General features: G+C 48.6%; 1 protein-coding gene across 2 annotated transcripts in view; it reads right to left on the reverse strand.

Annotated features, from left to right (window-relative positions):
• The window catches only part of CEP162 (centrosomal protein 162), a 977479-nt gene that overhangs the window by 394476 nt on the left and 555996 nt on the right, over positions 1 to 27007 (reverse strand). For both annotated transcript variants that reach the window (XM_078648156.1, XM_078648158.1), the window contains one exon: positions 1002 to 1114. In XM_078648156.1, the coding sequence (XP_078504282.1) occupies positions 1002 to 1114 (113 nt within the window). The remainder of the gene's footprint in view (positions 1 to 1001; positions 1115 to 27007) is intronic.

Genomic DNA, 27007 nt, shown 5'->3' on the forward strand with positions numbered 1-27007 from the left:
TTAACTCGGTCCTTGAACGTTTTTAGTGTCCAAATTACACGGGATCAGACTGAACACGTGGGTCTCACTATACAGCCATGTCCCAGGGAAGGTGTGGGTCAGGTAAGTAAATTGGTACCCTCTAGCGATTAAAATTTACAGTTGCCAAGCTTTCATTTTGTTCTCATAACCCCAACTTTAAACATGGTTCCATAAGAAACCTGAAGCCTTTGTGCACAGCTTGACTTAACCGGAAGGGGGGGGGGGACAAGAGCTGTAGAGATAATCTACCCTCAACAGTTGTCACTAACAATTCTGCTGTGCTTTCGAGGGCCTTCTTTGAACTCCATTCCCCCCTCCGTAGGGCAGATGATAGGAACCGGAGCGACGGGTTCTCTGGTATGAAGGGGGAAGACCCCAGACCCTTGCCAGGTGTGGCCACCATCTTGCCACATGTGTTTAATGATGCAGTAGGTCATGTCTGGTGCGGGGGCACCCATATTACAACATGACCTACTTTATTTGAGAGGTGCCTCAAACATTGCTGCCAGGCCACCACCTTCAATCAGAGGCCTGTTGTGCAAGATGGGAGGACAACAGGGGACAGTGTGGCAAACTCCAAGACCTACCTGCTGCAACCCTCTGTCCCCCGCAATAATGTGGTTCCAAGTAGTAGCACCGCCGTAGTGCGGTGCGGAGATATCCCTTTGGGGGTGATACGGGCGCTTTACAAGTCAATAAAATAAACAAAATAAATTAGAAAATCATAATACACTGCTATTCGGCAAAGTGGAACGCCCGATGCCATTGTGTAATAAAGAGCTGTAGCCATAATTTCAACGAGAAAACAAAGCCAGATTTTTAGTTGGAGTGTGAAATGTGAGCAAAAATGTGGGGAGCATGGAAGCATAATATTCTGGATACACTAAGGAATTTGGGGGTGTAACGAAAATGATAAATTTTCAACAAGGCCAACGTGTGCAGGATAGTTTTATGTGAATGCTGCAGTTGTAATAACTCACTTCACGTTTGCCAATTCAGCCAAGAGATTTTGATTTTCGTGAAACATCCTTTCTTCATTCTTCTTGTTCTGACTCTGTAGCTCTTTCACCTGGTGATACAACTTTTCATTTTCCTTGAAGACAAAAATGTTTTTAAACAGACTTAGTAACGTTGTTTGGAGAATAATACCGTCAATTGACTTTGAAAGTATTAAAAACATTAATTCATTACTTCTACAAATAAATAAGAAAAAACACTCCAAGACAGAAGTAGACTGATCCATTCGGCCCAATTTCTAACACTCATTTTAGTAGTTGTACTCTAAGCTTAGTTGTGACTTTTGCCTAAACTTCCAGGAAAATGGCGCGTTTGCTCAAGCACAAAGATTTGTGAGTTGGGCACTTTGTAAGTATGCTATAACTCTCTTGCGAATAAAACCAACTTGTACATATTTTCTGTATTTTCACAATGACCAATCATGTGTAGAAAAGTGTTGAGAATAATTATATCAAACCTGGATTTATTGAAGTTGTGCAAACCAAGTAAGCTTAGGGCTCCCATTGAAAAGATCTCTATATAATATCAGGCTCCGAGTAGAGGCACCTGGAAATGGACACTAACTGCTGTAACCGGCGCATAAGGCCAAATAGTGACGGGCACACTTAACACCCTAGAAGGCTGGATTATGTTTGCATGTGTTAACCTATGCAGCTGTCAGCTCATTGCTACTCTCTTCTCACCTGCCTGCTGCAGACAGGTCATCTCAGGTTTGGTCCACGGTCATTCCAGAGGGGAAGAAGTGGGCGTGCACTCAGGGAAGAGCAGGTCCCTGCCACCACAGGCGCCAGGTAAGTGGGCATTACAGGTAAGATTTGTTAGTAGGTAATGCACAACTTTAATCAGTGAGTAAATAGAGATCCCTAACACGAACATTTGTCAATACATCTGTATAATTGCGCAGCAGAAGCAGATTCGTTTACGCATAGCGCTTGATAAAAAACACTGTAATATAACGCGCAAATGCAACCCACAACTGAAAAATAGAAGACTTCCGGAAACGTAAGCTGGTGAGCAGGATTTCCATAGGGGAAAGGAACCGAACAGAGAGAAGTCATCGGCAGCTACTTTCATTCATCTAGTAATCATTTTTTAGGGAAAAAAATAAATAGCTCAGGAGAGGACCGCAGATTGAACCTTGGTCTTGCTTACTGTACCCTGAAAAGGCCACACAATAACCAATTTAGAAAGCACTGGCATTGGGTTCTTTCTCTTACATCAGGGGTCTCCAAACATTTCAGTACGAGAGTCAAATGGTATATTTGGGGCCCTACCAGAGGGGTGGGGGGGGTGGGGACACAGTAATAAGGTGTGACAAAGGGCGCTTTATTGGAAGCAGGTGCACCCTAACGAGCAAAACCTTGGCCTGTGCCGAACAAAACTACCCCTCACTAAATATGAAATCCCTAACAGCCCCCAACCCCCTCCCCTAAATGGTTCCCCACATTATAAACATAAGCACAACATAAGCACAACGTAACCACAACATCCCTCCTTACAACCTGCATCAGTACCCAACTAAACATACCTTGACCTCTGTATTCCCCACCCCCTGGCAAACATCCCAGGCCTCCTACACTTAACCCCCTTTTGTACTAGGAAAAACGCCATCCTCCTGTATTGCACACCAGCACCTGTTCCAGCGGCCGAAACCCCCCCCCCCCCCACCAACCTCAATACCCTGATGCACCGGCTCCCAAGAAAACCCCTCTGAGAACAAACCCCCCCCAAAACTAACAAGACAAACCCCCCAGAGCTTCCCAGGGCCAAAAGAAGGACCACCCAGGACCCCGGAAAAAACCTCCCACTTGGACGCAGCGAAAACAGGGAGGGAGGGCGGGAAAAAAGATCGCGACCAACATCCCCCGCCGGCTGCTGTGTCACTGCCACCAAATGGTGGTCAGTAACACAAAATGTCCGGTCTTATAGGGACCCAGCCCAAGTAGCCCAATCCCCAGCCCAAAGCAAGCCCAACAGAACGCTGCCAGCCCAAAGAGCCCACTCCTCCAGCTCCGGTCGCCCCCCCTCCCTCCAGGGCCCCAAAGACCCCCGGGAGTGGCAGGCCTCCCAGTGGTCGGCCGCCCCCCCTCCCCAAAACCCCATTGGGGCCAACCAGAGGGGTGAGGGGGGGACCGACCACAGACACAGTAATAAGGTGTGACAAAAGCCGCTTTATTGGAAGCAGGTGCCCCTTACGAGCAAAACCTTGGCCTGTGCCAAACAAAACTACCCCTCACTAAATATGAAATCCCTAACAGCCCCCAACCCCCTCCCCTAAATGGTTCCCCACATTATAAACATAAGCACAACATAAGCACAACATAACCACAACATCCCTCCTTATAACCTGCATCAGTACCCAACTAAACATACCTTGACCTCTGTATTCCCCACCCTCTGGCAAACATCCCAGGCCTCCTACACTTAACCCCCTTTTGTACTAGGAAAAACGCCACTCGAAAGCCACTTAGTGACTTTCGACCCCCCATAGGAATCCTGCCCCCTCGGATATCTGCGCACCCACAACGCTACATCTAGGGCCTCTTTCAACTGGACAATGTACAGCTCCATCCCATACCGAGACAGGTGGACCCCGTCCTCCCTGAAAAAATACACTGCCCCGTATCTCAGTTCCGGATGCTCCATGCGCCCTACCCTTTCCTTCGCACAAAAATCCTTCATTTCCCTATTGATCTTCCTCCGTGCCCTGTCTATAGCCCCTGGGCGCTCCGCCCCCCCGCCAGATCCTCCTGGGAATGAACTCAGACCATGTTACGTGGCACCCTCCCCATTTCTTCCGTATCTCCAACAGGTCCCTTTTAATTTGTTTGACCAGGGCAAGCCCTTTGCATAGTACCAGGTCGTTTTCCCGCAAATGAATGGCCACCACATCAGGACACCCCCCCCCCCCCACACCACATTGTTCAACACAGCATCAACTCGTGCCAAAGCATTCCCCCCTTTCCCCGCCAATGACATCTAAACAATCTGTTGTCCAGTTCCAAATTGAGTTTCCGATGCTTGTCCCACTCCGCCCTCTCTGCTCTTTTGACAAAGGAATGTCCCACAATGTAAATGTCCAATACTGCCAAAGCCGGCCCCGCCACAGCACGTGCAAAGACACACATGTAAGAGGGCAAACAAACTGCCATGTCATAGCCCCCCTTGTACCCCCGACAACCGTACATAAGTCTTGTAACAATCCGACTTCCACCGCCCCAGTCGCTTAATTTCCTCCGTCCCCCAGCCTTTCCTCTCCGCGTCTGTCGCCGCCCCTATTCGAAAGGAATGTGTCCCGAAAGCCTTAGGGTCCTGACCCATCTGTCACTGGGCGCGCCGCAGAACCCACAGCACCTGAGCCGCCGTCACCCGTCCTTCCCCCCGTCCAAACAACTCCCCCCCCAACCTCTTCTGCCCGGCCGCCAACTTCCGACCCCACGCCGCGGGATACACCCTGTCCAGCCTCCCCCGCCCCAGAACCACCCAAGTCTCCACCCCACGCTGATCCGTCTTGGAGCGTCGCAAGCGCACCGCCACCTCTCTTGCCTGAACCGCCACTTGCTCCCACAACACCCCGGCCCCCCTTTATGCCCCCAACTGACAGGAGCCTTAGGGGGATAAGAAGCAGGCCGCCCCCCACTCAAGTTACTCACAAACAAAAATGGCCTGCCCCTAGTAGGCTCTATGGCTATAAGGAATTTTTCTATTAAATTGTAGCGGAGGATATGTATATACCTTCTGTCTACATAGATTGCACTCTGTTGCCAATTCGACCCGGCAGAATTGCCTACATGTGTGTGTCTAAGAGGTCCACCACCCAACTATATGTGCCCGTTATTTTCCAATCGTGAAAAAAAGGGGGAGGGAAGGTTGACAGTGCCTCACGGAAGCAACACCAAGGGGAGGATTCTATCAGGCTGGTACTCGCCTGATTCCTCACTTCTCATCATCAGCTACTGTCAACCCCAAAATGAAATGGGAGAAAAGGAAATAAAGAAAGTGCATTCAAAACATAAAACCATCAAGTGTTATGTGTGATAGAACCCAAAAATGATATTCCCATTACCCAAATGGTGAAGTACAAGATATATCACAATTAAAAAGAGCAAGACTAACTGGCAACTACTGTCTTTATTCTGTGCTGTTAGCTCACTCTGTTAAAAGTCAACCGACATGTTTCATCACTGTGTCTTACTTGTCAGTGATTTCTTCAGGGTTTTGGGTCAGCATATGAATTGCACCTTTCAAATTCTTCCCTTATTGTACCTGTAGTGGTTTGTAGGACATAAAACACACACTTCATTTGTACATTAAAATGTCTCAACAAGTGGTACCGTTTCCGGTGCACGTAGCAAGTCACCTTATATAGTCTAGTATGAGTAAAAATGTATATTACCAGGTGGCCTCCTCTGACAAGCCTACCCGGCCCCCGTGGAAGAATATATTGTCTTCTACAGGCCCCTAACTCGGTAGTGGGTCCTTGTAAACCGCCGGATGGTCGGTATCTGAGGCAAAAACAACAAGATTGCGGAAAAAAGTCTTAAGATACATAGAGACCTATGTAGCTATCTGTTAGTTTTAACACGCCCATTCTTAAAAGAATCTCTCATTACTTTCACAACCTGCCACCCTATTCAAGGTTCCAATTCACGGTTCCCCTCGGCATATCAAAAGACTGCCCCCGGAACTTCTTACCGCTTTCGCGTTCAGGTGTGGTCTGTGCTCACCCCTCGTGCGTTAAAGCGGTGCTGGCGGTTTGTTTACATAGCCCGATGTCCCGTCATGTGACGCGTGCGTGTCAACCTGACGTGGCGCATCATCGTACCGCAGTAGCGGCGTCATTTTGAATCGGGAAACTAGTGTGGTGGCGCGTCATTATACCTCTATCGCGAGTGCCATTTTAGATCGGGATGGCGAGTACCAGCAGGATATGGACCTGGTGTTGTTGAGTGGGCACCTAGGGGTCATAGGGACTAGGCGACAAAACTCCTTAATATATTTGTTGGATTTTAAGAGTGATGTGGTATGTTTAGGTATGTTCATATTTAACCCCTCCACTGCGTTATCTTTTAAAGTGCAATAGGGATATTATTCAAAACAAAAGATGGGGACCCCTAATTAGAGTCCACAAATAGATAGTGTTAATTATAGTCCTGAATTGCAGTGTCAAGCAGTAGTGCTTATCCTTACGGATCGGTCATAGACCAATGGTGTGTCTGATGAGAGATTGCACTCTAGATCATTGATACTTTATTCCACTCAATAATTTCATTTAGGCCTAATTCAGCTGTAGATTCTTCATAGATCCACCGTGCCTCCTTCTTGAGTAATCTGTTGCTCATATTGTGTGGATCTCCTTGTACTCTCTCAATCACTACCCAGCGTAAATCTCTTGGTTGATGTTTCAAACTGTTGAAATGTTGCACCAATTTGGTCGAAAGTTTATGCCCCACCAACTCTGAAACCCTAAACGCACCAAAAAACAACCAAGACATGAGTGTGGAAAACAAAGTCGTCTCCCCCCAGTCGCGACAAATCGATGGCAACATAACCAGCAGGCTCCCCCAGCATATCCTCCGTAATAGGCCTCCGCTGGCACACCCGCGGTCTTTTCTCCCTTGCCCAACCAACCAACAGCCTCACCCACAGCTCTCCCGACGGGGGGTAGCCCCACCACATCTTGCCCATGAAGGCCACCGCCGACAACTTCCCCGCAATCGTCACTCTCGACAAACCCTTGTCAATCAATGCCAACATGAACCGGACCACCTGCTCCTCCTGATGCCACCGTTCCCCTTGCCTTACCGCGCCAGACTGCCGAAATTCCTCCCAGGCCTGCACGTATGCCTTCCAAGTAGACACCGCCACCGACGCCTTCACTAGTTGAACGACCCGGCGTCTCCCACCGACCACAGCTCTCTCGGAACCGGCGTCTTGGACTCCTCGGCGGCTAACCCACGGAACCTCTGCCACTGTGAACGAGACAAAGCATCCGCAATGTCATTGTCCACCCCAGGCACATGTCGGGCCTGAAACAGGATACCATGCTCTAAACAGCGAAGGACGAACACCCTCATCAATTTTAGCACCTGCGGGTCCCGGGCCGACTGCCTGTTAACCACCTGTACCACCGACATATTGTCTACCCTGAACAGAACCCGCTTGTGAGCCAATTCCATAGCCCACACCGCCACCACCACCACCACCACCAAAGGAAACAGCTCCAAGAACGCAATGCTGCGGCCCCCTGCCTGCCAATGCGGGGGCCACCGTTCTGCGCACCACCGACCTGCCCAGTACAAACAGAAGCCACCAACTCCTGCCGCGTCCGAGTACATCGTGACGTCCCATTCCCAATCCTCTGGCGATGCCATCGGCACCACATTGAACCGTCCCAGAAAAGCCATCCACATCCGCAAGTCCTCCTTCGATCCCGCCGACAGGCGCAAGTGATGATGTGGCAACGTCAACCCCGACAACGCCAGACCCAGCCGACAGCAGAACGTACGCCCCGCTCGCACCACTCGACATGCAAAATTCAGATGTCCCAACAGCACTTGCACATCCTGCACAGTCACCTTCCGCTTGTCCAACATGCCTTCCACCAACGCCCACATCGCCACCCTCTTGTCCTCCGGCAGGCGTGCTTCCATGGCTGCCGAGTTGAACTCGATTCCGAGAAAGGACAGCACTATACTGGGACCGTGCGTCTTCTCTGGTGCCAGGGGAACCCTCAAGTAACCCATTAAGTCCTTGAAATCGTCCAGCTGTCGCGGACAATCCGTTGAACCGGGCTGCCCCACTAGAGAGAAGTCATCCAGATAGTGCGTCACCGTCTCCGAGCCTGTGCGCCAGGAAAAAGCCCACTGCAGAAAGGAGCTGAAACGCTCAAACAATGCACATGAGATCGAGCACCCCGTGGGAAGCGCTTTGTCCACGAAAATGCCCCCATCGAATTGGATCCCCAACAACTGGTGATCTTCCGGGTGCACCGGTAGCAACCTGAAGGCCGACTTAATGTCGCACTTCGCCATCATGGCCCCGGTTCCCACGGCCGCCGCAATCTTCTGCGCCACGTCCACCGACGAGTATGACACCGATGCGAGCTCCGCCGATATGAAGTCATTCACCGAAGACCCTTCCGGCCACGACAGGTGCTGTATCAACCTGAACTCCTTCTTGGGCACCACTCCGATCGGGGAAATAATCAGGTCTGGCAAAGGCGGCTCCCCGAAGGGGCCCACCATCCGGCCCTCCTTCACCTCCTTGAACATTTTCTCACGCACCATACCCTTGCGAGCATTGACTGACTTCAAGTTGTCTGCCCAGTGCGCGATCCGCGGCCCCTCGTATCCCAACCGAAAACCCTCCCGGAATCCCAGTCGCAACACAGCCGCATCATCCGCCCGCGGATAGGCCGCCAGCAATGGCTCCAGCCTGTCAAGCCTAACTGGCGTACAAGCCTTTTCCCATAGCTCCAGCTCCCCCTCTGCCGCCCCCCCCGCCCCTTTGCCTGGTTTCCTGCAGCTGCCTGCTGTTGTCCCGGAGGCTCTCCGACTCCCCAGCAGTGCACCACTGGGTGCCTTCTCCCGCATTTTGAGCATTTGTGCCTAAAACGACACACCTGCCTGCCGCACGCGCCCTTATTAAAGTCCCAGCAGGCCCTGACGGAGCTCTGCCCGGCGCTCTCCCCCAGCCCCACCCCCCCCACGGGTGGGGCCAGCCGAAAAGGGGCTCGGCGCGAGCGGCAGACCACTGGCCGTGTAGACGGTGCGGCCGAACTTAGCCCCGCCCATTGCCTGCTGGTACAAGTCGGAGTCCAGCTTGCCCCATTTCGCGTCCGGGTCCGACGCCATCCGGGCCCTGAATTCCTCGTCATATTGTGACCACGCGTAGCCGCCGTAAGTCACGTGCGCCCTCCGGACCACATCCATGTATTTGAACAATGCTTACTTTTCACAATATAAGCTAGCGTATATTAAAAATGCCGCTGACCAATTGTCAATAGTCAGCGGCACCTTGGGGCGCCTGGCAACTCCTGCTCCTCCTCCTTAGACCCCTCCTTAGACGTTAGCTCCCTGTGAAGGAGCTTCAACATCTCCACGTACTCCCCCTTCCATATCTTCTCTTTCGTTTCCAACGAAAGATGGGCCCCCAGTGGCTTAGTCACTCCCATATATGGGAGCTTGCGCACCGGAACCACGCAACTCTCCTTCGCCCCGGAGTCTGCCCCGCCCGGCTTAGCACTTCCCACCGCCACTCTCCCCTCGCAGCCCGTCCCAGTGGTCACCGACGCTGTCTCCGCCGACGACACCGCCCCCTCCGGGCCCACCCCCGTGTCCGTCACATAACGTCCTTTCACCAGCCGCACCAAGTCCTCCCCCCGTGCATCCGTCCCCACCGACACCTGCGTGCAGCGCTTCCTGCCCAAGTCACTCCCCGCTCCTTCCCCAACCTTACCTGGCGTCAAGGCCGGCGTCCGCACTGGATCCTGCCGCCTAACCAGTGGAGCTGAGGGGGCCGTCACTCTGGGCGCATCCATCCGTGGTTGTACCTGCAATACACTGCCAACAACATTACTGCTCCCCCCTTCCTCCTCCCTAATCTCCCCCTCCTCCTCCGACTCCCCATCCGCACACATGTGTCCTCCCCGCCACTCCAGGTTGCCCCCTGGGGGCTCCACCCGGCTCAACCCCGTTGTCTGCCTACACACCAGCATCAACGCACCCAACTCAACACTCTCTCTCCGTCCAACCGCCACATATGACCCGCAAGCTGCTTCTACCATGTGGCTCTGCACTCCCCGCCCCCCGGCGGCCGTCTCAACCCTTCGGGGTGGGGCGGACGGGGACCTCTCGCCCCGCCGTCGCACGTGCTCTCCTGCTGGGTCCCTCGCTGGAGCACGGTCGCCCATACAAGGCAGAGCCGGCCCATCTCCTCGGTGGACCGGAGCCGCAAGCTGCTCTCCCAAGCACCTCTCCCACCACTCCTGCCAAGGAAAAAACGTGGAGTCCAGCATGCTGGGGTAAAACCGACTACCCAGTCCCCCCAACTCGCCCCCTTCACCCCAACCCCTCTGTGGCCCCCGCCCCCACCCCGCAGAGTGCCCCCCCATCGCGCCGGTCGCTCTAGCCACCCCCGACCCCTCCAGCCCCATCCCCCCCATACAGCCTGCAGAGGGTCTCCCACCCGAGCCCCCCCAGACTGGCCCCCCGCCCCCCAACCCGCCCCACTTCTCCCCCCCATTGCCGACCCCCCACCTGTCCCGTCCCCCAAGACACCAAGGCCCCCCTCCCCCCTTCTGTCCAGTCCCCCGCGCCCCTCCCCTCCGGCCCCTCCCCCCTCGCCCCTCCTTTGGCGACGGCGACCTGCTTGGCCCCACCACACTTCCCTCCCCCCCCAGATGAGGATCCCCAGTCCAAATCAGTCTCCGCCCCCCCTCCCGCTCCAGATCTGACTCCTCTATTAACAAAGGGGATTCCCCCCTCCTCATGTCCCCCTCGCTCATCCCCTGCTTCCCCCCTGCCCCTTGGTGCCCTGCACGTCTCCCCCTTGTCCCCCTCCAAGCTGTACAGGCGCCATGTCTTCTCCCCTCACAGCCTCCTCGCTCCCGACGTCCCTACCCTCCGCCCCGCCCACAAACTCCAGCTGAGGCCGGCCCCTCGCTCCTCTCCTTCCCCCCGCCTTCCTCCGCTTTCCGCTTGCTGCACATGCCGCCCGGCCCCGCCGCTCGCTCTCCGGTGCTCCCCCGCACCTCCCACCATCACCGCGAGCCCTCCGCGGCCGAGACCGCGGGGGCTCGCATGCCAGGACTGCTGCCACGGCGCCATCCGCAGGGGCCTCCCCTGCCTCACCTGCATTTCCAGCCACACAAGGTCTAGGCGGCCAGCGGCCCCCAATAACCTCATCGCCTCTACGACCCGAGGATCATCGATTCGCGCCATGCCTCCACGCCGCACACAACCAGGTACGTTCGCCTGACAAAGCACAATATTTTTATACAAAAAGATTGCGACCAACAACCCCCGCCGGCTGCTGTGTCACTGCCACCAAATGGTGGTCAGTGACACAAAATGTCCGGTCTTATAGGGACCCAGCCCAAGAAGCCCAATCCCAGCCCAAAGCAAGCCCAACAGAAGAGCCTACTCCTCCAGCTCCGGTCGCCCCCTCCCCCTCCCTCCAGGCCCCCAAAGACCCCCGGGGGTGGCAGGCCTCCCGGTGGTCGGCCGCACTCCCCTCCCCCCCCCCAAACCCCATTTACAAATGTTTTTGGGACGAAAAAAATCATTTTTATAAATTAATGAATACAATTTAAATGAATGAATAAGGTTTACTTAATCCGAGGCTTTGAAAAACAACACAGAAATGTCATTTTAGCCAATTATGCTAAAGTTGCTGCGGGCCGGATTTGGCCCAAGGGCAGTAGTTTGGCGACCTGTGTCACAGGGAGATGTGCAACTCATTGCGTCTTTTTTATTTTGACTTCATGATATTTGTGTATTATTTGGTCCACACCCCTTTCCCTTGGGCTCATTCTTCCATTGTAGCGTGAAATAGTTCTGGTGAGGGCTATATGGCCACGAGGAACAGAAGTGCCCACGCTGCTTCTCCGGAGAGAGATTAACTCGTCTTAAAGAAGAAACTTCGCGACCTTCTGTACTCATTCCTGGCCTGCCTCGGGTCTAGCAAACATGAAATGTGGTTGAGACCTCATTGTGTCCTTTAGCTTGAGACTCCACAGCTTGATGTCACGCGAGATCGGCCAGAGGTTAGAATTATAGCCAGATTCAATAATGCCAAAGTTAGAGCTTTATTGAGTTTTAGCATAATTAACATAATTTCACACACACACGCATAAACACACACACAATGCCCCCTTCTATTTGTACCGGGCCTCATTACAGAATATAAAATAATAGTTATTCATAGTACACCGACTAGACCTATTTATTTGTCTTGCATTATAGGTAAGCATACATGAGGATCAAATGAACAATATACATATTAAAATAATTCCTGGTACTATTATAAGAAATAAAAGTGTATTAGTCATACTGAAATGTATAATTAAAAACATAATTGCTATGAAATAGTGAAAATTGAATTTTACAGCATCATCCCTCCAAACGGTCTGCAAGTTTCTAAGCCATGGCTGGACAGAATGGGACAGCCCTTGATGTTACAGATTCCATAGCACCGGTAAAACAGATTTTGAGGCTAATGTACTACTGAAACTAATGCTACATTTAAAAACACCGGTTTTGAACAGCAGTGTTTTCTTTCGAAATCTAGTGGTTCAAGTGAGCAAATTATCAGAGTTAAAGTTTCAGACCAGCAGGGACAAAGTCTACATGTTTCTTGTATATTATCCCTGCGGAAGGGAACGGAATAAAACTAAGACTAATTATTTTGTGTCTTAAACAAAGACCAACTGTAGGCTTATTTCATCTCAGTTTCACAAGATTTTATGCATGGAGAAATGTTCCTTTTTTTTTTTTATTTCCAAGTAATCAAACACCCCTGATTTTATTATTAATTTGTTTGCTGGAGCAGCTTTGAAGCCTGGGAATGTTGGCATAATAATCCAAGGGCCCCTCCCTTCAGCTGTTCTTTGCATGTGTTAACTATTTGTTTGTGTGTTTGGGAAGTCTCCAGCATCCTAATTTACATAGTTCTCAATGCGTGACTTTAGGCTGCTCTTTCATTCTCAGTTTATTACAAAGATTTACCATCCAACTCTTGCCTTAAGAGGCCAAATTCTACCCAGTTTGTGATTGGCTGGTACTCTTGGGCAGCCTAGAAACTATTTCAAACTTCTCGCACTGGGCTTTTACTAGCCATCAATGTAGTGTTACTGAACATGCACACGGCCCTTAAGTTGGTGAGTGAAGATTTAAGTATCTTCATTGTGGCCGTGGCTGGGGGGCTATACAGTTTGGCATACAGTATACAGAGCACAAAGATTATCTTTCAATTTGATCAGATGGTTGCGTGAAGAACCCAGATCAATTAGCTAGACACCTAAGCAATATTAAATTATATAGTTCACCAATTCTCCATTACTGAGAAGTCACGGGCCTCAGGAATTCCGTTTTAATCAAATACCTTACTCTTGAGCACATAACTGAGTATTACGCTGTTTTTCTTACTAAAACTCAAGTACCTGCAATGTTGTTTAAAGAACAACTTGAGTGCAATGCAGTTCTGCAGTATACTTAGCAGATTGCATTACCTTCATTGCTGTTGTTTCAACTTGAGGTGGAACGCTTTTGCCAAAGTGAGTCCGTGATCTGCAGCAGAGAGTCTGAAAAGCAGGGGAGTAAAAAACAGCACCCTGCTTAAGAGGAGTTGCTAAGGCGCTCGACCTCGGACCTGGGGATCTGGGTTCGAGTCTCGGTAACGACGCCAAAACCTCCTGTGATTCTGGGCAAATCACTTAATCTCCCCGTGCCTAAAAAAAAATAAAAAAAATAAAAAAAAATGAAAGTGTGTGTCCTCATGTAAAAACGTAACGTGTGCTATGTAAAGCGCTCTGATACCTGATTCGGTTCGGGTCTAGTTCGCGCTATATAAAACTATACAAAAAAAAAAGCGCCCTATACTCATTTTAGTGTGGCCTGAAACTGTTTTTTTGTACACGTTCGAAGTGTACCTATGTGTTCTCATATAGGATCTGGGTTGCAGGGGCGACTGCTATGGGGCAGTTGTGGGGTGGGCAGGGGGTTTAAAAAAACAAGAGAAAATCACATTTACCTGGCTGCCACCTCTCCTCCGTTCTTTTTCCATTGAAACAGGAACAGAAACCACACAGGCTCCAAGTCTCACAGCCAATCACGAAGCTGCTGATAGTAGCGTGGTGATTGGTCTGAGCGCTGTGATTCGGTGCTCAGATAGGCAGCGAGAGCATGGGCATGTTCTCCACCCAGGCTGTAATACAGCCTGGATGGAAAATACGCAAAGTGCGCATGACGGTTTGGCCGGCCTGAGACCGCTGGCCAAATCGTCATGCTCACTTAAGTGCACATACCACTCCTTTCCCTCCTGGCTGACGGCTCATTTGTCTTAAACAAAAGTGGGAGAGTACTGTAATCATAAAACGATAATCACGTTATCATTTTATTTTTCGTTTGGGGAAACGCTCCTCCGCCATAGCGGAGGAGCTGCGACCACTGGCTTGCCCTTAATAGTGTGTTAGGCACATAGCTTGTTCCAAAGCAATTCTTTGTACAAGCCGTGGAAATTGGCTGAATGGTCTATAAAAAAGACAAAAAGCCTCTCTCTAAAGACTAGTACATAATGATATGCCAGTATTGAGATCACTGAGAAGGTGCTTGTAGTAAATTATAGTCTCAAACCCATCTGACAGATTGGTAGCAAGTTCTTTTAGGTAACCCATAACTCAAGAGCTTGCGTACATTTAAGCATCAATGTCCAACAGGACAATCAGTTTATAGTTTTTGGAATCTACTATGTCTCATAAATAGTGTGTGTATGACTATAGAATCCCAAGAATCTGGTATTATGGTTGCTTAAAAAGCTGCAGTAAATAAAAGGATGAGTCGCCCAACCGTTCTTCACATGTTTAGCAATGTTGTTACCCTTTTCTTATGACACGGAATGCTTTTCTGCTTTCTTTCATTGGGCACATCTGTCGCTATATCTGACCGTAAAACTTCCTTGCTAAATGGTATCTCACTTCTATCCGAGTTTAAAATGTTAGCCACGTTGAGACTTTTAATGTGGATAATCCAATTTGTCGGACTAATATTATGTAGAAGATTCTCAGCGAAAATGTTGTCTCACTTGTTAAAGAGGGTCCAGAAGTGCCTTTGGCCCTTCTTACTGATTGTCCTTACTTTGTGTTTTGTAGCCATCACCCAGCGTTCCCAAATGTCTCCTGATAATAACAGTACCCCACATGGGCCCATGACTAGGAAAGACCAAAAAACAAAATGGACAGATCAAATATTTTCCGCTTGAATCCTTCCCTTTCTTTACAAAGTGGGCAGCTATGGATTTTAGATATGGGCTCAGTGACCATCCAGGGGAACTTACCAAACCCTAACATTTTTTTAAATTAGACCCCTTGGGGAGTCCACAATGATGTGCTTTATGTGTATCAAACATCGTTGTGTTATCCACAATGCCCTCCAAACCAGAAACATTGACAAAGATAATTCATTCACATTTATGGGAGGGAAAGTTCCAGAATCTGCTCAGATCCACACAATTCATACCACCCGAGGGGAGGGCAGAAATACTATTGCACCTTTTTTTGGGTGAGGGCATGCTCCATCAATTTACCCCGAGGGGGTCATAAAGTCTGTTGTGTCTATTCAGGGATGGGGGGCTAAGCCCCATTCCGGGTTTGGCATTTGTTACCCTGGAGTCTAGTGGGAGTGTGCCCCTAGGGGCTGACTGGGGGTAAACACTCCCAAGTCACCCCACTGTGGTGGGAACAGAAAGACTATTGTGCCTGCTCTGGGGTAGGGACACAGATCGATGCCTCGGTGGGCCAAACCCATCTCCCCTTTGTTGGGCGGGGCAGAAAAACTGTATTTACCCTTTTTGGGGTAAGGGCATGGCCCTATGTCAGAGGGTGTTTTTCCTGCCTTTTTTGTTTCAATTTAAATTCTCTGGCAGCTAGTTGTTTTTCTTCCCCTCTGGAAGAGGCTGGCTGGGGTAAACACCCACATCCCCAACCAGGTGGTGCGGAAAGGCTGATTGTGCTTATGGGGGGAGGGGGGTTCCTCTACCCCCAATAACCCTTGGTGTCTTGAATGTGGATCTCTGCTTGGGGATTGCCCTCTGAGTGCAAACCACAAGCAGGAATCTACCAGGGAGAGATAACTCTAGAAAGGTGAGATTCTCCCCTTTTCAGCAATATCTCTCCCATTGAAATTGGTGCTCGTGTGTCTGAGCTATGCCACAGAGCACTGGCGCAAGTGTAAGTGAAATTAGCCAAGTGGCTCATATTAGTTTCACTTCCTTTATAATTACATAAGCTCGTCATGCGCACTGATTGTCATTACAAAGAAAAAAAATAGCTTGAGTTTCTGGGCAAGCTTTTTACCGAGCAGCTCGACCTCAGAATAAAAATGGAATCCTTTGATGCCAGCACGAAAGGTAAGCCCTTCCTATAGAGGCTTAACATCACCTCCGTGTTAATAGAGCACAGGCGTAACTGCTTTCAATGGGGAGGGCATGTCGATGGTCGGTCTTTAGCATGGGTGAGCTGGGCCCACATCCAGGGAGCTGACATGCAGAGGGCTGGTGTGCTTCCTGCAGCAGTCTCTCTAAGACCGGTACAAAGTAAAGCCGTTTTAAACACTTGTTCCCCCCCCCAAAAGGCTGCTGGCCCCCTTGTCTGCTTTTTGTTTATCTTTTCACGGCACTCCTTAATTTTGAACCCCACACTTACCTTCTACTCCTTCAAAATATAGGCTGAGAGGATGAGTGGAAGAGGGGTGCCAAATGAGTTTTGGCCCGGGGCGGTCTCTGAGCAAAGGCCTGTTCTGGTCACGTAAATAGCACTCAAGAGGTTAATCTTAGGAGTTATAGAATTATTTTGCTTGTAATGGTCTACTTTACTGTTTATAATTATTTTCTTAGACAGAGAGATGAAAAGTCAGCTTTTGCCCTGACTCAGAGTGTAATTTGCTAGCCAAAATGTAGCAGCTGCTCAATGATGGTCACTTGTTCACCGTGATTGAAGTAGACCACGACTTACCAGCAAAGAGGCATTCATTTCCAGTGCATGCACCAAAGACTGATTTAGAAAAATACACATATCTGGCGTGGCTGACTGAAATATATATATTTTAAATCAGGAACGACAAAGGACCTAGAAAATCTAGGAGCGATTAGATTTATTTTATAAATAGGAAGTTTGGGAGACAAAACATATTACTATGGTGTTTCTACTAAAATACAGTAGGGCTTGCTGTTAAAACATCTACGGGGCGAATTAATTCAAGGAAAACTACAGCCCAGGTTCTCATAACGAGTTGTTTGGACCATGGAAATGTACTCTTGGTAGCTGTAAATGAAGCCCTCGTGTCAAGACTACAGATGGTGCAGAATACATCAGCACATCTGGTCTGTAACCTTCCTCCTCTGTACCAACATTAGGAGTCTTATATTGGCTTCCTATCAGAAAACACAGCTTGTTTAAATGCCTTTGCTATACTCACAGAGCTTTAGATAGAAATGACTCGGCCTACCTGCGGTTAAGGCTCTCGTTCTACCACCTGAGCAGGAATTCGAGGTCTTCAGACAAGGCACTGGTACCTCCAGGCGCATGAATACTACTCAGAATGGGAGACGCTCTTTCTCATATCTGGCCACATACCATTGGAACAGGTTATCATTTCCAAATCCACTCGTCAAAATGTTGTGTTTTTTAGGAAAATTCTAAAAACCTGGCCATTTTCAAGCTCTTGCAATCCCTATCTTCTGGGACAGTAGAATTAGCGCTGAGATACTCCTGAGTGAGTTACCTTATGATGCACTTACACAACGCGTACCTACCCGGAGGCATCCCAGCACTGACAGTGCGGCACAAAAGCATCAGGGGAATTACTTTTGTTCCTCTAATGATGGGAGTTGATGCACTATACAAGAACCGATAATATAACATTAACAAAAGGAACAGAAAAAGGACAAGACGACGTCACTGGGGTACACCGAACCTAGGAAACTATGGGAGAAGGAGAAAAAGGACAAATACAACAAACTGGCAAAAAATATAATATATGGTGTGAAGTGCATGCCTTGCATCAATTATTTCTGTAAGAACATTAAGAAACAGAAATCAACAGGGCAAACAATTCCAGGCTTGAAGGAGCAGACTGGAACATAGGTATGAATTAAGTGGCCTCCCCTCCTCATTCACCTTGTTTGTCAAATGCAGGCCTACTGACAAAGCAACCATGAATAGCAACCTGTATTCTCATAAGGTACCGTATCCTAAAATAAGGGAATACAGATGGAATTTGGGTTTCTACTGAAATGATAAAAGCACACCAATGACAAACTTTATGATATGCTTAGGTGGCTGCTAATATAATGAGGGTCCAATCATCCAACTGATTTAGTGCACATTACCTTTACTAACATTTGAAAGATATTATATCGACTTCTTGCAATCTGCAATTCTCTTAGGAGTAGTTATATTACACACTGAGGTATATTTGTGACAGTTTACTAAGAAGGATAAAGATGCATGCTTTCTTTTGGTCTATGGGGTATTGAATAATTCAACTGTTCTTTTTGATATTGGTCTTTTAGTAAGAGTTCAAGGTACTACTGCTGGAACTTCTGTATTCCAAGCCATGCAGACCCATAGCCTTGAGACAAATAGAGCTTCCTCCCGTACAGAATATCATCAGAGCACTTTTGCCCATCACTGAATATATATCACAAATGGAAATACATGTGCATTTGTGCCTAATGAAAACCCCGGCACCGCGCACACACTCTCAATAGCTTCCGGATTATTTTTCAACATCCATACTAAGGGGGTCATTAGGATGGCGGATTTCCCGCATACTCCGGGCCGGCGGAAGCCACCGCCGGCCCGGAGTATGCGGGAAATCCGCCGAGGAGGCCTGAAAGACCCACCGCCAAATCAGGATGGCTGGTGGGTCTCCCAATCCGTCCGCCGCTTTTCCGCCGCGGTCGGAAGGCGACCACGGCGGAAAAGCAATAACATGGCTGGCGGTGTCTATCAGACACCGCCAGCCATATTAGGATGCAGGGTGAGTCATGCTTTTCCGCGGCGGCTTTTCCGCCGTGGAAAAGCATACGGACAGTCACTTTGGGGGCCCGTTGCGGGCCCCCTGGGTGAAGGTTGCGTGGGGGGTGCACATGGGGGGTACCTATTGTACCCCCCTGCCCTTGCGTGCACGAAGCGGCAGGCACCGCGCGGTGCCTGCCGCTTTGTGCATGCAAATGCACACCTTTCGTTTTTTGCATTGCGGCAGATGCTGCTTCAAGCAGCATCCGCCGCAATGTAAAACATACAGGATGTGACCGCCAGGGTGGCGGTCACATCCTAATTGCTATGGAGGGACCGCCGCTGCCCATGCGGACGGTCCCTCCAACTCAGGGGTGGCGGACGGACGCAAGTCCGTCCGCCATCCTAATCGGCCCCTAAATACTGAAATAAACAGACACACAAGGCCAGATGAGTGTTTGATGATGGGCCATCGCATTACAAAGCCGCTGTAGGACAAGAAATAGTAAATAACGGCACTAACGACTTAAAGTTGGTACATACCTATTCTTTTGCTTCCTACTGCCTGTGTTCCCATTTTAATTGGTTTTGTTAGTTTACACTTTTATTATTTTAATTTACCTTTCTTTTATTTTATCTTTTTCATTTAGCTTTTTTAATTGCCCAGTATGAACCAATCACAAGTAGTTCTGTTTATGGGAAATGAGCTTCCGGCTCTGGTGTGATTTCTCTATCATCTCCCAATCCACATTTGTTTTAATTTTAAAACATGCCTGTGCCACACACATGAGCCGAAGACATGCACGGATGCACCAGTGAGAAATGCACCAAAGGCAGGCCTGCTGGCGTCTGTCCGAGATCAGGATGCATCCAGAACCCAAAACTCTGCTTCCTAGTCCGATGGCTCGATGTCTTAATCATAGATAGCCTATTCGCACAACATACTGCTGGATCTTAAGCCCCATGGCACAAGTAAGATTAACATTTGGAAGAATGGATGACCTTTTATATCCACACATTGGAGTGAGATAAGCATAGATGTAAAGTTTCCAGGCTGCTTATATGTGACCTTTTTGTTTTAGTGTGTTTATGAGAGATATTTAATGCCAAATGTGTGACATTTTGAGTGACATTTCATAGCGAGCATAAAATAGCAGTTGTGTCCATGCAATGAGATGTTTCTGAATGTATTAGTTTTGGGCTAATTCATAGTCTAAAAACAGCTGTATCACATGTAAACAGTTATGGAAGATTTTTACCCTACCTTTCTCTGTCTGTTTGTCACCTAAAAAAAAAGATCTGAAATGAAATGTGTATCCGTGGCTAGGCCCAAGAAATACAAGTCAGATGTGTATACTGCACTAGAACTAATGGACAGCCGATGGTTTCCAAAGGGGCATTTTACATGGGTTGAGCAGAACATACTACAGTACGCCAATAGCAAATGTGCACCCCGAGTTGGAGAGGTGTTCCACTAGCCAAACATACCTTAAAAACAGGAAACCAGTGCAATATGCCCAACCGAATCTGACATTTTTTTTAGCCAACAGGCGAATATGCACCCTGAGACTTTGACTTTCCAAATGGGCTGTTGTCCTGCAAATCACCGAATTTGAGTCACATGATTGATTCCCAGGAAAAATGTTCAAAAATTTCAAATGACAACCAAGCTAAGAAGAGGAGGTGGGTGAGTCTGGGTGTGGCGGGATAGGGAGAACGGGGCCAAGAGAAAGCAGCAGATGCCGAGTTTTCATGGGTGTGTGCTGTGATTTTATCACACACATTACCTAAAATGCAACTACCAGCTTTTGCTGCACAATACAAAAGAAATATTGCAGACTAAATTCCTTGCAGCACTGCTATAATCTAGGGGTAGGTGGAATTCTGCAGAATTACATTAAAATTCTGCAAGATTCCGTGTAATTCCCTGGTGGAGCGGAGTGGGCATATGGTGCTTTTTCTTAAAGCAAAATGCACCCTAGCATCCAAAAATGGATGTGTGGACACATTTTGCGCTAAGAAATAGCGCTGCCAAATACCAACTTCACTTACAGTGCATACCCCTCGGCGCCCTTACATACAGTAATGACAGCAGAGTATATAGGGGCACCAAGGGGTATGCACTATGAGTGCAGTTGTTATTTGGCACTGCTGTACATACCCATCTGCGCCCTTACATACTCTGTAGTGATTCACAGAGTATATAAGCCTTATATACTCTGAGTATGGAAGGGCCCCGAGGGGTATGCACACCAGTGCAGTCAGTGTTTTTTTAAACAGGGCCAGAAGAGGGATCTGTCCTTCTATGTTGAAAAACCACTGCAAATTAAAGTTTATTCTGTAGTGGTTTTTAAACATAGAGGGACTGCTCCCTCTTCCGGCCCTGTTTAAAAAACAAACAGTGCTGGGTAATTCCACCAGCAGAGCGGCCGAATATTTGAGTAATTCTGCATTACAAGATTAATGTGTAATTACTAAATTCCTCTAACTCTGCCGGCGGAATTAAAAATTCTTCTGACCCCTGCTATCATCCAGATGAGTTTGCGAATCAGGTATCCAGCTTCATTTTCGCTAGGACTTTTCACTTGCAGCATACAGTCTTCTAAAGGTACTGCATTATGTGTCTCTGTAGTCACATGCACTACATGTGTTAAAGGCCCAGTGAGTGACAGCGGGTTCACCCAAGACCTCCTCCATCAATGTCCCCACCTTAGGCCTGCTGCAATCGTTTCTCACCATGGACCTGCTCCATCAATGCCCCACCGTGGACCTGCAGCAATAGTGTTCTCACCCTGCATCTGCTGCATTAACATCCCATCCTGGACCTGCTGCATCAGTGGTCCCAACCTGGACCTGAATCAGTGATCTTAAGCAATATATGCATTAGTGGTATCCCACAATACATGAATCGATGGCTCTCTCAGTACACATTACATGTATCCATGGCTCCCAATAGTACATACATTAGTAGTCTATCAGTCTTGAGGGTCAATGCCCAGTTCTGTTCCACTCCTGTAAAATAAATTATTTAAAAATAAAATGTTATCATCACCAACAAAGAAAGTAAACAAGCATTTGCAATGCAATAGGTTCGCATTCGCGAAGGTTTGAGCTATGGCCATTGTAAGTGACAATGCCTTTTATTTATGTGTTGTTTTTAAAATAGATAAATAAAAGGCATTGTCATTTACAATGACTATCGTTTAAACTCTTGCAAGTGGGAGACCTATTGCATTGTAAATGCAGCACAGCTTTTTTACAGCACCAGTGCGGCTCCTGGTTGCAGCAGGCAGGCTCGGGCCATGTCTGCTTTAACACAGCCATGCACAGCACCAGTGTCTGGGTGCAGCAGGCAGGCTCGGGCCATGTCTGCTTTAACACAGCCATGCACATTACCAGAGTCTGGGTGCAGCAGGCAGGCTCGGGCCATGTCTGCTTTAACACAGCCATGCACAGCACCAGTGTCTGGGTGCAGCAGGCAGGCTCGGGCCATGTCTGCTTTAACACAGCCATGCACAGCACCAGTGTCTGGGTGCAGCAGGCAGGCTCGGGCCATGTCTGCTTTAACACAGCCATGTGCCTCCGCACTGCCTCCCCCTGCACAACATCAACACTCCACCTTAAGGTGGCACCGCCCTGCACCTTGTGCTCCTGGGCATAGGAGGTAAAGAGGCGAGAAGCTCCGGCCCGGAGGGCGGAGGTCACTGCAGCCCTCCCGGGGACGGGCGCCCTCCCCTGGCTGCCCCCTCTGCCCCCTGCCACCATAATGTCCAGTGCCACCTTAAGCAGGCCACGAGGAGAGCGTCCGGTCGGCCGTGTTTGTACACAGTACCCCGTGTGGGGCTCTTTAAAGCTGCAGTGCCTGCTCACACACAGGGTGCGCCCGGGGCCGGAAACACGCCCACAGCAATCCGGGCATCCACAACCTGTTCTGTGCAGCGCGCTGAAACCGCAGCCTCTGGTGCTAGGCGCTTTATAAAGCAGGCATTACATTCCACAGGGGCCCTTTAAAGCTGCAGTGCCTGCTCTCACACAGGGTGCCCGGGGCCGGAGACACGCCCACAGCAATCCGGGCATCCACAACCTGCTGTTTGCAGCGCGCTGAAGCGCCATCCTCTGGCGCTATATAAAGCATGCATTACATTACACAGGGGCTCTTTAAAGCTGCAGTGTCTGCTCTCACACAGGGTGCCCGGGGCCGGAAACACGCTCACAGCAATCCGGGCATCCACAACCTGCTGTTTGCAGCACGCTGAAGCGCCAACCTCTGGCGCTAGGCGCTATATAAAGCATGCATTACATTCCACAGGGGCTCTTTAAAGCTGCAGTGCCTGCTCTTACACAGGGTGCCCGGGGCCAGAAACACACCCACAGCAATGCGGGCATCCACAGCCTGCTGTTTGCAGCGCGCTGAAGCAGCAGCCTCTGGTGGTAGGCGCTATATAAAGCATGCATTACATCCTACAGGGGCTCTTTAAAGCTGCAGTGTCTGCTCTCACACAGGGTGCCCAGGGCCGGAAACAGACCCACAGCAATCCAGGCATCCACAGCCTGCTGTTTGCAGCGCGCTGAAGCGCCAACCTCTGGCGGTAGGCGCTATATAAAGCATGCATTACATCCCACAGCCGATTCTGGAGGGCCCGAATCAGGTCGTGGGAAGGTGTGGGGTGGATGGGTGTGCTCAGCAGAAACCCTGGAGAGTGGTGGGGAGGTGGGGGGGCGGTGATGGTTCTCACGTCGCCCGATTTTGGATCGATACGTTGTCTGCCAGCCCCACCTGCCTCACTCGGACTCCCCCTTCTGGGTTGGGACAGGGCTGCCGAAGTGAAACCCACACACTCTGCAGGTGCCCGCATGTTGGAGGGGCGCCCTTCTCTCACTGGCTCTTATTTATTTAGTTAATGCAATTTTATATAGCGCAAACTTTTACCCAAAGGTGTCCGAGCGCTTTACTATAGAACTCAGTAAGTTACAGAAGGTACACGTGATGGAATTTACACATTAACGACTTACATATATAATCAGGATTATAAACAAGCATTGAAGAAAGCTGTTAAGACGTGAGCGAAACCGAAACCTATTGTGGGGCGGGACTTCCTTTTTCTGAAGCCCGCGCCCACGGAGTAGCTGCCCAGAGGAGAAGTGGTGACGCGGGGCTCCCAAGCCCGAGGGAGAGCCCCGCGGAGGCTGCAGAAGTCCGGAGTGCTGGTGAGTGGGGCTTAGTTGCAGGAGGGAGGGGGTGCAGTGTGTGCGTGCGTGTGTGTGTGTGTATGTGTGCGGCGGGGGCGTTCTCTATGTGTGTGTGTGAGTGTGTGTATGCGGGGGGGTAGGGGGTTCTCTATGTGTGTGTGCGCGCGGCGGGGGCGTTCTCTATGTGTGTGTGTGCAGTGTGTGTATGCTCGGCGGCGGCTTCTCTACGTGTGTGTGTGCGCGGCAGGGGGGGTTCTCTATGTGTGCGTGTGCGCGGCGGGGGGGTTCTGTATGTGTGTGTGTGCGTGTGTGTCTGCTTACAAGGAGCCATGGGAGACAGGAAGTGCGCGCGACCTGATCCGTTTTACGCGCGCATGCACATCTCTTGTCTACTGTCTCCCTTGGCTCCTTGTAAGCAGAAATGATTACAATAGAGTCTCGCAGCGATGATCGCTTCGCGATCGGTTCGCAGTGCGAGCCCTAAAAACGAACTCAATCCATCGCATAAATTAATGACAACACATAAACCAAGCAGTGCCACATTCCAATCACATATTATTTGCACAATTGAAAAGTAACAAAGCTTGCTGTTGTATAGCTGAAGATCTTTCTCTTTATCCACGTAATAAAAAAATAGTAATTCACTAAAAATTGAAACATATTGTTAAAACAGCCCCCCAAAATGTAAAAATGAAACAAATCCAACACAAATCCCTCAAAAAAGTCCAAATAATGTAGAAACCATAAAAAAACAAAGTGTTTACAAAAATAAATGCTCCAGGAAAAACAAACAAAAAAAAGGTGATATTAAAAAGAAATGGTTTATGATAAACCAAAAGTTATTTCCTTAAAAACAAATACAAGCGTAAACTCCTAATGGCCCTATGCCCAGTTCTTAAGACAAAAACCTTCAAAGTAAATTAAAAACCACCTACAAAACACATTACACTTTGAATAATACAGATGCATAGCAGCTAATCATCAAAATATAACAAACACAACTTAATTTAACATAACATAGTAACACATTACTAACACTGTACAAAACGCAAAACTGCAACTTAGTAAAAAAACAGTAAAACTAATACATCTAAATATATAAAAACCCCACAACCAATACTATAACTACCTTCTAGACCCCCTTCCCAACCCCACGCCCTCAAAACCCTTTTGAAATCCCTACAAAACTAGTTACCTGTGAAATGAATGGGTAAAATTGTAGAAATGAGGAATACATTTATTAAATAATGTCTCAAGAGGAGCAAATAACAAAAATATATAGGGAGTCCCCATGGACATACTCACACTATATACCTGTGTACTTGTAAACATATACACATACACACACCCACACACACACTCACACACACACACATATATATATGTATGTATTTATATACACACACATAAGTACACACTCCTACACACAAGAATATCAGAATACACCACAAGTATTATTATCCCAATCAGGAAAGCAAACTCCCCAGTCACCCTCGGCAAGAAGGGAGACTGCCCAGTGTAGGAACAAGAAACCCATATAATAGAGGTATCCATTGAAAGACAGATATAAATACCAACATATATTGGTAATAGACCAAAGATGCGACGGCAATAGAGTGAAAATGATAGATATACAGATATTCTCATCAAGCTGAAAAACCAGCAATCATAATACAGTATACGAGGAGTGAGGGAGTGGAGAAACACCCACACCAGAAAAACTATGGCAACCGCCCATGAGCCAACCTTACTGGCTGACAAGGCTACCAAGAAATGGGTTACCAGAAATAAAAAGAAGACAGCAGGCATGAAACCTTCTGCTATGAAAGACCACCACTGAGATCCATCCACGCTATAATCGAAATAAAGGCCAAAACAAATAAGGACCCAACATATAACACTTCCCATCCGAAAGACAAATATATTTATATCAGGTAAGAAAACTTGACGGACGTTTCTCGATAAGAGATGCAATATACAGCCTTACAAAATGGAAAAGATGAAAACAATGGATGGCCGTGCATATGAGCACAACAAGAATTAAGGTCAGAAAGAAACGTCCCAAACTGATACATGATGTATTCAGGACTAAAAAAGGGAATAGAGACCTCATCCTCCAAATGAAACGAAAGAGGAAGAAGAAACAATGCCTCCAGTCCGACGAAATTCACCAACAAGGTGTTGGTGGTACAACAGACCTTTGAATTATCAAATCCCTACCTCATCCTATGAGGAGGGAAAAAAACCTTCAGGAAAAGGATGGTAAAGAAGACTGCAGCCTCTTTCGAAAACAATCATCAAAAGAATGGCCTTAGATGAAATTTAGCCACACCATCCAAAATGAAGAGTGTGATGGCGACATCTGAAGAACAAACAGACGGTAAGAAAATAGTGTGGTTGTAATCTGAATTGGTAAATTACCAATGCCTAGCAAGGAAAATAAAGCATTCCAGATACAACAAGAAACAACATCCTCTCAGAGAAGTAGCGTGACAAAGACAGTGGCACCGGACCAAGGACACCTCGAGGTAGAGGTGAGACCCGAAACATTGCATTAGATGGACCTTCACCCAATTCATCACCGACTCATAGCTTAACAAGGGATTTGAAAGAGACATGTCAGGAAACCTTGCTGCCATTGCAACATAAAGTATGAACAGCAAGAAGTGATATGCACCATAAAAAGTCATAGGTCCGGGCTAAAATCCTACCGAGGCCACGAATACACCCCCGTTCCAATACTCCCTATATGGAAAGAAAGGTAGCGATAAATGGAAGAAGTACCCCATGACTATAAAAGATAACCTTTACGGCTGCAGAGGAAGGAGAAGTTAACATGTCACTGGTGCGCTGGTGGGTGTTGTGAACTGAAGAGTGCCATTTACTATTTCCACTCCAATCTATCCCAATTTGAGGAAGGTGTTGGGCACTAAAGGGGTGAAATTAACTAGTCATACTACGATCTAAAGCAACTTGAGGAAGGAACTGGCCTCTAAAGAGTGACACTTACTATTCCTACTCCAATTTATACCAATCTGAGGA

This window comes from Lissotriton helveticus, chromosome 6 (assembly GCF_964261635.1).
Source record: "Lissotriton helveticus chromosome 6, aLisHel1.1, whole genome shotgun sequence".
Lineage (NCBI taxonomy): Eukaryota > Metazoa > Chordata > Amphibia > Caudata > Salamandridae > Lissotriton > Lissotriton helveticus.